Raw genomic sequence first — 15,025 nt, 5'->3', positions numbered from 1 at the left:
GACATGTTGGACTTCAGAGTAGGATCTGAGGAGTGTGAAGTTGAACAACACTGAATACCCTTCTTTATTTATACTATTTTGAAATTTAAAAAAATAAGAAAATCTAGGATTTAAATAAAGGCATTAAAAATACAAACGATCTAGATGAACAGTTTCGTTCTGCATTTTAGTGCATTTTAAAAGGTATGAAGTACATAAATTATAGTATACGGTTTTTAATGTATGATATTGCCTGATAGTTAAATATAGAGGCTGTCAATTATGTTGTAAGTATTAACATATTAATGCAGGTATTTTTCTTGTAAATAAAACAATTCACGTTTTTTTGAATACAGGTAACAATGGCAACAGAAGATAACAGTTTGCTTAATCAGTGGCAGAAGAACTACTTTAAACTGAGGTCAGATGAAAGTACAGCAAGTCAGAGAGCTGATGCCATTCGTGGTATTCTGTCTAAAATACAATATGCACAGGCTGTTAAATCCACTAGTAGTAGGTAAGTAGTAACATTAGTAATAACTGGTTTTTGAAGCGACTAACTGCACCGAAGGCTCTGAGGGCTTCTCGGTGTGTTGACATAGCATACTTGACTCCATTTTATAATATAATAGTAATAGTGAGGTTACCTTATTGGAATCTAGTTTTTAAAATATAAAATGGAGTAAAGTATCAATTTCTATTCAACTATAGTAACCTTGACTCTAAGAGTCCTATTCTCCAAACTTATAACACTGAAATTTGTATTTGATAAAGACAGTTCAAGTCACAGAGTGGATCACATAAAATTGCAGAGTACCGTACTGTATTATCAAATGCATGTGTACAAATTAATATCCACTTCCTACTTTTAGATCATACGCAAGCTAAGGAATGTATTGTATGGTATCTCTTATCTCATTTTTTATCTTTTAATTAAATAAGTACTATTTAACAAAACTTCATGAGTGAGTGAGTGTAAGTGTGGTGTGCTCCTGGTCTTTGCATGAGTACTTTTGGTGTTCTTTGCCGTTGTACTTTCATAAGTGAAGAAAATGTCAAAAACATTAGTAAACATATGAGCAATATCATACATGGAGTGGTTAGTGTGAGTATTCAACTGACTTTATTTCTTTTTTGTGTTTCTGTGGTGTTCTGTTAGGTTGCCAAGAGATGACATCAGTGTAGAGTTAAACCGACAGTACATGGAGCAGTATGCCAGTATTGTTGATAATGCAGATAACCTGACAGGTAGGGCTATTATCAGTGTGTTTGCAAAGATTGATGAACCTCTGTAACAGAGGGGCAAATCTTGTAAAATTGGAAACAATTTGCAAGCCTTGTACCATCATTTTGTTGGGGAACAATGGTTAAAATACTGTTAAATTTTCTTTTTACCCACAAGTGCCTGTAAGTATCCCTAGGGATGTGTAGAATTATTAATGAGATGATGATCCCATCAGTGATGTGAGAATTAGATTTAAAAATTACAAATTTTTGGTCAAAAAACTTACATCTCAAAAACCACTTGGTGGATATGGCTGAAGGTATTTGGATGAACATCCAGAAAATATTTACATATATGCCTAGCAACAAGACCATACTCATAGCAACAGTATAAAACATCATCATCTGATCATTTATAAGCTATATCTTGTATTACCAGTTTGAGTTTGAAGTGATGGTTACAACTTATAAGTATCCTTCAGTAAGTATAATACTGTAAGTACCTATGAAATATGTAGCAAAACTTACACCCAAAGGTGTATAAACTAAGTTTGTGCCTCTTTCAACAAATATCAATTTATACGTGTATTGTGAACAGACACTAAGAAAGAGGTGAAAATCACTGTACAGTGTACCAATGTAAATTATTACATTGACTTGTATTGAAATTAGTCTTGTAACTTTTGTACATTCTGGTCTCTTTATCCACAATTGACAAAAAATACAGTACTGTCAGAAGAGTAAGTAAAGTGTAATTCGACATTATTCCCAATAAGACATGAAATGTTGGGAAAAACTAACATTTGGAATTGTATTAGGAACACTGTAGAACAAATGATGTATGTGCATGTTGTCGTGATGTAGAGGGTCCAGGGTATAAATACCATATATTTTTTTGGAATGCATTTAATGTGGCTTAGGTATGATAACACTTTTCTTATTTATATGCAAGTGTAGCTCAGTACCATTTATAGCCGTGCATTAATGTTTTGAACGAAATGTTTCTTCTTTAGACATAGTCTTGTCATTTCGAAATCCTCGCACAACTTGAATCTTAGATTGCTTGCATTGTGTACAGCTGACTGAATGTCATTGATGTGTATGATTGCATAGGGCTCAGCTTCACACTCACATAATTCCAGTGTTAGTATGTTTGACAGGATACTGAAAAGGTTGAGTTTTCGGAAAGCTGGATCTGTGTATGAAGTTTTTTATACAATCATGTATATTGTTTAAATGTTTGGTGTAACTATAGTACTAGGATGATGCATACTGGCATACAATAACACAATGCGATTAGTATTTGACCTAAGAGGTGCAGTCAGCATTAGTAATATCTGTGTATCCAGTGATATTTTGAATTTTTTATCGCTCCACCGAAAGTTGCTGTATACATTTAACAGACGTATTGTTGAGAGCCACATTACTTTAATTCGAATCTGCATAGACTCTGATACATACTTTCGTTCAAACTTTTGGAGAAAGTATAGGATTGTCATGTATAGTACAAGATACTTGCTAGTTTAATATTATTTTATCTGTCTCTTTCTTTGTGTCTGTATGTTTTTATATTTTTTATGGGACATCTTGGTGGCCTGAATTAAAGAAATAATATAATATATATAATATCCCATGTCACCATATTCCTTATGTATGGTCCATGCTACAGGTGTTTGGTTTTCATCATAAGCTGCCAAGCTTTTGTTGTGTTCAAGAGTTTTGTCAAACTTTGGTGTAAATGGGAGTGTGTTTTTTGCTTCTAATAGTTGCACATGTTTACTAGATAGGGGTCCTACTTTAAATCCCTTTGGGAGTGGTTTTGCTGAAAGCTGTTTTTTGAGCTCTTCCCTGTGTTGATCAAAAACAACTGTTTTATATTTCGCCTCCATAACAGACTCAAAATCCATTTGATTACATGCCACTTCCTTGATATTGTCTACCAAAGACGTAGGAACAAGTTCAAATGTTGTGTAATCTACTCTGCAGTCCACAACTCCATCCTGCTTCAGTAAAGTTGTAAGACTACCACCATCAGTAGAGTAGGCAAAGTATGTTGTGTTGTAGGGAGGTTTGTAGAAGTTGTTGGCTTTACAGACCACACTTTTACAAAATTGAAATTGTTCATTATCTGTGTAGATGTTGAGATGTGGCCAGGCATTATTGGTTTGATGACTGTTCTTTATCATGAAGTACAGAGGGTTACATTCTGGACGCCATCTTGTTATGTATTACAATAATTCAGGTATTCTCTGTGAGGTCACTGAATAAGCCATAGGTCCTGTGAATGAGAAATGTTACATACCAGTGCCAGTAATACCATTGAATCATCAAGACTGAATGTCCGTCTTTGGTTGTTCACTGCAACACACCAATGACAGAATCCATCAATTAGCGATTGTGTACATACTTTAGTGTAGGAAGGGTGACCTTGGAATAGCACAGTAAGAGCTTACACATATCACAGTCAAACTTACTTAGGCAATTGGCATCCGACCTAAGCAGGCACAAACTTAGTTATACTGCCTATTGTTCATAAGTTTGGGGCTTAAGAGGTCGTGGAGGGACGAGTTTTATCTCACTTATAAGCAATGGCAAAGAGTAGTCAGAAGACAGTTGGAAACATTTTCAAAACTTAGAGCCATTGGAGTCACTTTATGTTTATTTGTTTGTTTGTTTTGTTTTGGTTTGTTTGTTTGTGTGTTTATATATTTATTTGTTTGTTTTGTTCTAAGGTGTGAACAACTATGCAGAAGCTGCTTTAGCTTCCAACAAACCCAATGGTAAGCATCACATGTTCTAAGTTTATACTCCAATATGAACATCCTTCCTTAATAACATGCCCATTAAAAAGACTGCAGTGTTAAAAATATATGTCTTATATACTGCTGTCACTTCATTTTCCCTGTGCTATTCAGTATTTGCAAGAGGATGAAGAGTGTGTATGTGTATGTATGTGTATGTGGGGGGAGGGGGAACAGATGGAGGGAAAGAGACGAAGGAGAGGGAGACACGGGAGGGAAAAACAAGAGGGAAGAGATGGGTAAGATGGAGGAGAGATGGAGAGACGGAGAGACGGAGGAGAAGAGAGATGAAGAGATGGAGAGAGAGAGAGATGGGGGAGAGGGAAGGGGAGAGGGAAGGGGGAGGAGGATAAACAAACCTATACATTACAGTCCAACTTATTATCAATGTTGTTGTACTAGAGTTTTAATTCACACTGATAACTGATAACAGTCTTACACAGATACTACATTGCATTTACAGAGAGCATGTCATGGAAGTCATCATTGACAAGTGAAAGTATTATGCAGTTCTCCTGTGTCAAGAAACTCATTCAAATTTCTAAGGTGAGTTTAAATCATTAATAAATGGACAAATTTGTCACCATTTTGTACTGGAATCACTAAACCACTAATGCAGTAGCTCTTGCGTCTCTTTTTGTCCTGTTAATATTAATGAAAACTGTTCAGCCCTATAAAGCCATTTCAGTAAGTTGTAGGCCTTTATTTAGATCATAATTACCTATTGATGCAAATCTTTGTTGATTTTAAGACAATTTTATCTCACATTCTTCAGGTTTGACAGGGAGAAAGTGAACATAGTCTGAGTCAATAGAATGGTTCCAGGCTATATTATTGATAGCGAGACTCAATATTTACTGATCCACTTTATACACATTATCATATACATATAGCATAGTCAGTTGTTTGGAGAATAGTTTAAAGAAAGTAGTTCACCCTCCATATATCACTCAAGTTTATATCACTCAACTTTTGCACCAAACAATTGATTTATTTGGACAAAGTTGACAATTTTTCATGACTGTCTAATGATGTAAATGAGCTCCAGAAACTCAATTCATGTGTTTTATTTTGACTTGGTAGGCATCACCCTCTATGGAAGCTGACACAGATGGTGATGAGATAATTATTGAAAGACAAGCTGTTGGTAGACCTACATCATTAGGAAAACAGTCCCATGAACCACCTAATACCAACATCCATGTACCAGCTAACCATACTGCCACCAAGCCAGTGTTTAGGCCTTCCAAGACTTTACAAAATGATGGTGCTAAATTTAACTACACACCTGCAAACTCTACAAATCCCGGCAGGCCAGCTGGTTTTGATACAATGCACTCACATACTGGTCCTGGAAGGCCTGTACAGGAGAGTAATAGACCTGCATTTGTTCCTAATCAGTTTGATAAAGCATCTTTTAATATCAGAAGTGAATGTGAATCAGATAGAAGACAGCCATACACCAGGGAGACAACTTCACAGGGGGGTTGGTCAGGATCTTATAATACTTCAAGTGTTAACACTCAACAACCATTCAAGAGAAAAGCCAGTTTCACCAACAGAGGTGAGAAAGTACTTACATATCATAGTCTGACATTGAAAAAAAGAAATTATCAAGATTGTATGATGTACAGTGTTGCTTACTGACACTTTTTGATGTGTTGTTCATATTACCAAACTTTTTAAGCTTATTTTGTTTGCAGGAACAAATGCTTACATACCACTGAACAATAGTCTTTAAAGATATTACATTCATGCCACACTATCAGCTACCACTCACTTGTGGTTTAGAAGCCTGATGGGGCTGAACCAATCTGATTAAAATTTCTTTTTGGCTGTTAAGTTTACTGTTGTTTGTTTTTTGTGAGCACTCGTTACATACATCTGACACAATACCATAGGTTTTCCTGAGCCACACAAGAGTGCTGAGTGAATTCACTCAACCAATGAAAACATGTAATATGGCAAATCATACAGGTACAGCACTTCAGAGTGCTCAGTTCAAAAAGAGCATGAGCACAGAGCGCAGACAACAATGTTATCGTTATTGTTTGGTGGTTCTCTTTCTTTCAATTTCGAATGTTGAGTGTTATATTGTAATCAGATTGGGGCTGAGCAACATGATATATAGTCTAACTGAACAAGTGCTTGTGCCTTTTATTATGGAACAATCCATTTGGGTTTGTAATAATAAAGACAGTACCCATATAACTCACACAAGTTTATTTGTATCTTTTGACTTGTTTTCATCTATAAATTAATAGATCCTGATCCTGGCAATGTGAACTACAAATCTGAAAACACTAGTAGGAGTGTCTTTTATGGTAAACGAAATGATGTGTCTAGTTTTGATGATGGTTACAATGATGACATGCAACATCAACAACAACAACCTCAAACTTTGTTCAAAACTGCCAAAGAACAGTTGGTAAGTTGAGGAACTATTCAAACCAAATGGGATCTTTGTTTGTTATATTGGGACTACAATCACTTTCATTCATAATTTGTCAATTCAAATATTTGACTACATTGCAGAGTCACTGTAAATCAGTCTCATTGTACATCAGAGTTTAACAACTGCCTTGGTTCCACTATGTATATGCAATAGTTGTTTGCACATCAAATACTGAAAATATTATGTCTGTCATGACCCCCATTCTGACACTAAAACCATTTCATCGGGCTGGATTTTATTTCACAGGCTATCAATAATCAGAAGAAATTTAGTAACAGGAGAGGGCCTCCCAACACGGCATCCTATGGTGGTACCAAGAAATCATTGGGAACAACAAGGTAAAATAAAATTATCAAGTCGATTTTGTATCAGAGAGTTGTTGTAGCCAGACTCATTTCTTTACTTCTACAACTTTGTTTTACATGTAGTTCTATCATGTATTAGCTTGATTTCTTTTCTTTTTTTGATGTGATGACTAATAACTTTGCCAAGTCAGATTACATTCTGTATTATGCATATAGTGTGTCTTACAAGATTGCATTCTGTACTATGGATAATACTATAGCACTATTCATACAGTTTTAAACTTGGAAAGAACGCAATCTCATATACACATAGTGTGTCTTACAAGACTACATTTTGTAATATATACAATACTTTAGTACTATACATACAATGTAATGAAGACATCTCATATACATACAGTCAAGCAGGAAGAAAAGGTATTTATCTGACCGGAGTAACCCTTCTATATAACCGTATATATGATGGTATTAATACTGCAAAACATGCATGGTCATTTGTGATGATTCCAAATCAGTATTAACAGTAGGAGTCTAATGGGGACCAGTGTGTGTACCTGTTGGTCATGTTTACTTGTTTCACTGCATATCTTCATATACACTTCAGGTTTTTACTGGTCACAAGCATCATATTCTGTTTTGGGCAGTTTTTGTATAATTTACATATGATGTATAATGGACTGTCAAGGCAATTTTGGCAACATTACATAGTGCCAATTCTGAAACACTATCTCTTTTTAGGACAGTCATTAGATTACATCTATAACTAGTTTCCTGTTTTTTTCTGAAATTTCCTTCTAATAGTATGGTTGAAACTGATCAAGATTCCCCTGTCTGCTATTAAAGTAAGACACAAACATTGATTAAGTGATAATTGAAATGTATTTATTATTTGTTCCTTTACAGGAGAGGTATAAATAGTAAGTTTGTACCACCAATACTAAATAGGGACAATGAAGATGATGGGTAAGTCTGTTGAACAGTAGCAGCAGCATCTTCTGTGCATGATCATGTCACTTGTGGTGTTATCATAGACAGCACCATCTATCATAGAGTGAACAAGACTGACAGTTTGCAGTCAAAAGCTCTCAAATGATGTTGTGCATTGGTTAACATTTTAGTACTCTTTGTAGAACAGTATTTCCGATTTATTAGCCAACAACCCAAGTTTGTACTGGGGTTAAACACATTTAACTTGTCACATGTTAGCTCCAAGTTCTAAGCCAACAATCCAGAATATATATTGATATTTTACAGTCACAAACTCCTTCAACACCTTACATGTACAAGCTGCAGATGTTCTGCTATTATACAGTCTTTGTAAAGAAAAACAACCGGAGAACGTGCTGTAATAGTATGTGGTCACAAACACCTTCAACTTGTCTTACTGGCAATTGCTCCCCTCTCAGATAGTCTAAGACTATTTGCAAACTACAGACACTTTAAAAAAATATATTTAATGAAGTTTATTGGAAAACAACACACATGAACAAAAAGCAGGCAAAGACAAAAAATTAAACGTCATCCCATCTTCTACAGAGTCAAAATTACAATAGAACAACAATGGGTAATTTATATTAAAAATCTCCCCATTTAATCCGGTAAATAGGCATTGTACCCTTTCTCACTGAAATAAAATTTTCTAATTCCTGTACCTGTTTAACCTCTAATTTTAATTTTACTATATCAAACATTGGTCTTTGCTAGTGTGTGTTATAAAGGTTATAACTGTGATTCATTTGTCTTCATGAAGATATCCACTTCATTTACACAGTGTTATTTTTCAGCAATAAGTATGTGTGTTAATGAGATACAGTACTACACACTTATAAAGCTTTAATTAGCTTAAAAGTATATAAAATAAAGATAGTTCTTTGACTTGTTCGAGGTTTAAACAACAGTAAGAACATTGTTTCTTTGTCATGCATGTATCATGAGTTTAGTGTTTCAAATTCATCTTCCCATTGTACATGATGAATGTTATACCATCAATTAAATGGTTGTTATTTCAGTGCCACTGGAGGATCATCTACTGGACAGAGGAAAAATGATGGTTCTGAAGAAATTGTTGATGAAAGATTGAAAAATATTGATCCTAAAATGATTGAATTGATCAGCAGTGAGGTAAACAGTCGCCATTCTTTGAAAACTACTGCAGCGATCATAATAACACCCCCCCCCCCCCAAGAAAAAATGATTTTCCTTCTGTTATATTTCTCTTAACTGGTTCATTTTAACCACCCAAGTGACTTAACATTAAGGAAGTGAAATGTTTTCACCAACACTTACCAACATCCAACATACACTATTTTATGTATATTTTATCTCCATGGTAACCTATAAAAATCTTTTTCCATCTTATAGATAATGGACCATGGTCCTCCAATAGCATGGGATGATATTGCAGGTTTAGAATTTGCTAAAACTACCATTAAAGAGATCGTAATATGGCCAATGTTGAGACCGTAAGTTGCATTTTGATTGTATGGTACATAAATAAATATATATTCCTGTATATCACAATTTTGATCTTCTGTATACTTGAAAGAATAACTTACCAATTAAAATACCAAACTTATTTTGTAAATTTTATGTATAAGTTCCTTTCATTGTATCAGTGATGAATATTAAAAAACATGTTTTTATTTTTTGTGGACAGTGATATTTTCAAGGGACTTAGGGGTCCCCCTAAAGGATTGTTGTTATTTGGACCACCTGGAACAGGGAAAACTTTGATTGGTAAGTTGTGACAATATTTAGTATCACAATTAAAAGTGACATTTTCAAGGGTTGATATATGTAAATCTAGTTTATTTTGTACTTTAGATGTCATTATGAATGAAATTAAACAAAGATAATCTACCACTTTCAGAATGGTAGATAGGTTAGCTAATGTTAGAAATACATAAATAAATGAAACGTTCAGAATTATTAGTAGCTTTGAGGTGAAATATTTGATCATCAACGTAATGTGATATGCTGGATATTGACTTGACAAATAGAGGGGTTAAACATATGGTCACTTACTTTAATTTAGAGTCAGGACTGGTCTATAACTTGTTAGGCCAATCATTAGAATTGACATTAGAAGTTGGTTTGTTGTTCAATTCAACATTATTGATTCCCTTGATTATTGTTTTAATCATTCAATTTATATTACAACCTTATAAAAAAAAACTTTCATAAACCAAGCTTTATTGTCCTCTGAAAATAATCTACAATTCGATATCTCTTCCAGTTCTGTAGCTTGCTTGTAAAATTCCCTTGGTGTTGTCACATCTTATTGTAGGTAAATGTATAGCCTGCCAGTCTGGTGCTACATTCTTCAGTATCAGTGCATCTTCACTGACATCAAAATATGTAAGTTAGTTACTATTTTACACAATTATACCAGTTCTCACACACACACACACACACACACACACACACACACACACACACACACACACACACACACACACACACAATCAGAGAGAGAGAGAGAGAGAGAGAGAGAGAGAGAGAGAGAGAGAGAGAGAGAGAGAGAGAGAGAGAGAGAGAGAGAGAGAGAGAGAGAGAGAGAGAGGGAGGGGAGAGGGAGGGACGGACGGAGGGAGGGAGAGGGAGAGAGAGAAATTGGCACATATAATAAAAATTATAATGGTCAAGGATTAGTGTAGAAGTATATTTCTCCTCTCTATGGTCAGTGTTTCCTCTAATGATAACAAAATCACTGGTATTGACATATACCTGTATATTGCTGTTATGATTTGCCTGGATAGGTAGGTGAAGGTGAGAAGATGGTGAGGGCGCTATTTGCAGTGGCACGATGTCATCAACCAGCTGTGGTGTTCATTGACGAAATTGATTCTTTGTTGACTCAGAGAGTAGATGGTGAACATGAATCATCTAGAAGGATTAAAACTGAATTCTTAGTTCAATTGGTAAGTTCTATCAATGATACAGAAAACTGAGTAAGCTTTCTCAGATTTCCCCTTTCTTTTATAAAGGCTCTAAAACTGAAGTAAAAAAAACTAAACATATAATTATAAGAGAAACTGTAAATTTACCGTAGATTTCTCCTTTTCTGTTGGTGTCACAAATGTTCTCAAACCTTATTAAAAATATTGAATGTGTAGAAAACATTGCAAAGTTTGCAAGATTTTTCCCTCCAAGGGATACAAAAAATCCATATCTTTTGCAAGGTTAAATTTGGTATTAATAGTTCAGTTTGTTTATTCTGATTTTCATCTTTGTTTCATTTCTACATCAAGGATGGGGCAGGTACTGATTCTGGTGATCGCATACTGGTTGTCGGGGCAACCAATAGACCACAAGAGATAGATGAAGCAGCAAGGAGACGACTTGTGAAAAGATTATACATACCATTACCAGAATTACCAGCTCGAAGACAAATTGTAGAAAATCTACTCTCACAACAAAGTTACAGTCTTTCTGATCATGAAATTAATCAAATGTGTGAAAAAACTGAAGGTCAGTTCATAGTTTAATTATTTAAACTTCATAAAAAGTAGAATCTGTGAGGGAATGAGACAAAACATGTCCTAATGATGAGTACCACTGTTTATTGTCCAAAGAAAATTTTCAGCACGTGGCTCTTTTACCAGTACACCCTTTTCAGTGCAAGGTGTGCAAACCAAGAGACATTCACAACAGAAGACCAAACTTTAGAATTGATGTAACACAAACTTGAACGGAGATCACAAATTTAAAGGCCTAGTTCAGATCAGATTAGGATGGAAATTCAGGTTTGGAAAACAGTTTTCCGGCAGAGGTATAGGAAAAGTTGGTCTAGAGAAAAAGAATGATCCTGTGTAATATTCATGGCTCCACTGATAAGATAGCATAAATGCAAGAACCTGGAATTGAATACCTTGCTGACAAGTAAAAAATATGCAGTAGAAATTCAAATGCAAGTTATTGTTGAGAAGTTAGACAAATTTTATTCCTTTTTTTTAAACCGTTAAGCAAGGAGCTAACCTAATGTGGCATGCTGTGCTGCCAAACTAGAATGTATGTCTGTCATTTTACACATCGATATTCCACTATGATATTTTAATTCAGGTTATTCTGGTGCTGATATGGCTAATCTATGTCGTGAGGCAGCATTAGGACCAATCAGATGTATCCAGGTAGCTGATATACAACATATCTCAGCTGACCAGGTAAATCAAGGATTTAGTACATATAGAAATATAAACATGATACCCTGCTCCCTCAGCAGTACAACAGCACTTCCTTATTAGAGAGTCTTTCCCAACACAACTTGCTTGAAAATTCATATCTTTAGATACCTTAGACCAGATAAGTGTAAAGTACCACTGAAATTGTTTTTAACTGTATCAAATGGAAAACTAGAATCCTCCATACTTTTGAAATATGAATACCTCAAAGACCATCTTTTGTAATTTGTTCATGTTTGCATTTCTTTTATAGGTCAGACCAATTCTTTACCAAGATTTTGAAGAAGCTCTGCGTAATGTCCGACCAAGTGTATCACAGAAAGACCTTGATGTGTATTTGGAGTGGAATCAACAATATGGGAGTGGCGTAAAATGAGATGACAAATCAAAAACAATGAATTTAGTGACACAGTGAAATGAAATAAAATTATAAGATAGAAAAATTGACACATCATCTAACTGGAATGAAATAGAATGATGACAAGGCAGGAAAGTGGGCCTGGTGATAAACGAGAATAAAATGGAAATGGTAAAGCTGAAATATGAACAACATAACAAACTGGAATGACGTGACAGAAAAATTTCATATACACACACACACACTATATAGGTTTTGTACATAATATTGGTAGTAAGCCAATCATACTTGGTTTATTAATTTAAAAGTTTAGTCTCCCATGGATTATATGTCATGTTTTCTGATTTCATAGACAAAAAAAAAGCTATGATATTCTGCAAAACAAGCTATCTAGAGATCATCACCAGCAAATAAAGTTTCATTCATTCTTGACAACCAGTAATTGATCAGTTTGCAAAAAATCTCAATTTTAGTAAAATATTTATATCTTGAAACTGCATTGTGAATGGGGTTGACACTTGGTGGGGATGTTTCTGGAGGTATTATTCAGAAGTTATTGTTGAAAAAAATATTGACACAATTGACCCTAGCAACCTTGACCATGCCCTTAGCAACAGTGAAATTATGCATATTACAGAGACATCAGGGATGGGTAGGAAAGTGACTAAAGATTTTTAAAATATTCACATATGCCTAGCAACATGACCATGCCCATAGCAACAGCTAAATGGTTTATATTGCAAAGATGAAAAGTGGGAAGGGTAGGCAAGTTAATAAAGATTCCAAAAATATATGCAAATATCTCTAGCAACAAGACCGCACCCATAGCAACAGCCAAATACAGTTGTGCTACAAGGCCATTGACACTATTTTTATTTTATTATAACAAATTACTCATGCCTATGTTTTTCCCCTCACTATTTGAAGCAACAAATATTGTAAAAAACTAGTAAAAAGATTTTTTCATATCAAATAAAGTTGGATGAATTCCAATGTACACATCTTTTGACTCTGTGTATATATCATTCTCACAAACCAGAGCTGTTATTTCTTCCATGGCACTGCGAAATAGAGTGCGTCTTGGGCAGTGCCATAAAAGAGGCTGTGGTTTAGTATGATTGTATGTATAGGTTTGATAGAAGCCTGGTTATCTATGCTTTTATATATAGATAAAACTTATTTTATTTATTACTGACATACAGGTTGCTTCTTCAGGGTAGAAATGTAACCTAAATTTGAATGATCCCCTACTGTCTTTATGTTGTCATTTGCTGACCTTGTGGACAATTCTATACTATTAAATTTTGAATTTTCATGTATTCTCTCATACATACATACATACATACATACATACATACATACATTCATACATACATACATACATACATTCATACATACATACATACATACATACATTCATACATACATACATACATACATACATACATGCATGTACATACATACATACATACACACACACACACACACATACATGCATACATACATACATACATACATGCATGTACATACATACATACATACACACACATACATACATACATGCATGCATGCATACATACATACATACATACATACATACATACATACATGCATACACGCATACATACATACATACATACATACATACATACATTTAATTATTTATTTATTAAGCCGTGTACACAAAAAATGATATTGGCACGAAAACATATCAAATGAAGCATTGATGTTCAATTGAATTACATTTACAATGTTTTGAAAATATCTAGTAAATCATTGAATATCTGGCAGTAACACTTGCTAAAGCGTCATCTACAAATGAAAAAATCTACTTATATAAAGAACGCTTATCAAACTCTAGTAGCTGAGATTGTAAACTTAATATATTATCGAAGTATTTATCTCTAATACTCTATTTTTTCATTGTTACACGCCATTGTACAATGAAACTCGTCTCCAACACTTGAATTGCATAATGTACATAATCTATGCTTCTTTTCAGTGTTCTAGTAACGGCCAAATTCTACTTTTGTAACAGCTATTCTATCGAAAGTGTTTGTAACATTAACAACAGATAAATATTTTTCAAGTTCAAAATTTGACATACATACATACATACATACACACACACATGCATTCATTCATAAACATACATACATACATACATACACACACACATATACATACATACATTCATAACTTACGTTGATATTTCCCTTCTGTCATAAGTATAACTAGTATAAGCAAAGTATACATGAGTAAATGAAAATACCATTTTACACACATTGATAACTATCTATGTATAAATAATGTACATGTATTATATATAGACCAGTAGTAGTGTATTATTGAAATAATATGTTGTGTGGTTTTTGTATGCAGCAAGTACATTGACGGACGCACAGGGGCGTGTATTATTGCTTAGATTTCCGTTTTTTAGGAAAATATCATACGAATCTTGCTGCTACAAATGTATCAATTTCTATAGTACTACGTATACTCTCTTTCCCTCTACGTCTACAGGTAGGAATATATATTCAAAAGGTTGTTATATTTAGATTTAGTCTGTAGACCTGGAAAACAACAATCTATGAAATATTCCACGCCCCTGTGGACGGACGTGGTTAAACTGTACATGGACTAGTAACTGTGTAGAGAAACGCTGATCGTTACGGACAGTGCAGTGACGAACTCATCCATGGTGATGACGTTGAGGCCTAACC

General features: G+C 34.4%; 1 protein-coding gene across 1 annotated transcript; it reads left to right on the top strand.

Annotated features, from left to right (window-relative positions):
- The first annotated feature begins 341 nt into the window (after positions 1-341).
- Positions 342-12,320, top strand: LOC144446329 (fidgetin-like protein 1). The gene is made up of 16 exons (XM_078136075.1): positions 342-496; positions 1,139-1,227; positions 3,936-3,983; positions 4,468-4,550; positions 5,088-5,568; positions 6,269-6,432; positions 6,706-6,797; positions 7,668-7,727; positions 8,774-8,885; positions 9,126-9,226; positions 9,421-9,500; positions 10,051-10,121; positions 10,523-10,684; positions 11,015-11,234; positions 11,826-11,926; positions 12,198-12,320. Exons 1-16 carry the CDS (start codon positions 342-344, stop codon positions 12,318-12,320), a joined length of 2,142 nt encoding a protein of 713 aa, XP_077992201.1.
- Positions 12,321-15,025: the final 2,705 nt, after the last annotated feature.

Source organism: Glandiceps talaboti, chromosome 15, assembly GCF_964340395.1.
Source record: "Glandiceps talaboti chromosome 15, keGlaTala1.1, whole genome shotgun sequence".
In the NCBI taxonomy this organism is placed as follows: Eukaryota; Metazoa; Hemichordata; class Enteropneusta; family Spengelidae; genus Glandiceps; species Glandiceps talaboti.
This window is presented reverse-complemented; position numbering and strand designations above follow the sequence as displayed.

Coding starts and splice junctions, on each gene's coding strand:
- LOC144446329 (XM_078136075.1), top strand. CDS start 342: ATGGCAACAGAAGATAACAGTTTGCTTAATCAGTGGCAGAAGAACTAC. Junction 497..1,138: donor GTTAAATCCACTAGTAGTAG/GTAAGTAGTAAC, acceptor GTGTTCTGTTAG/GTTGCCAAGAGATGACATCA. Junction 9,501..10,050: donor AACAGGGAAAACTTTGATTG/GTAAGTTGTGAC, acceptor ATCTTATTGTAG/GTAAATGTATAGCCTGCCAG.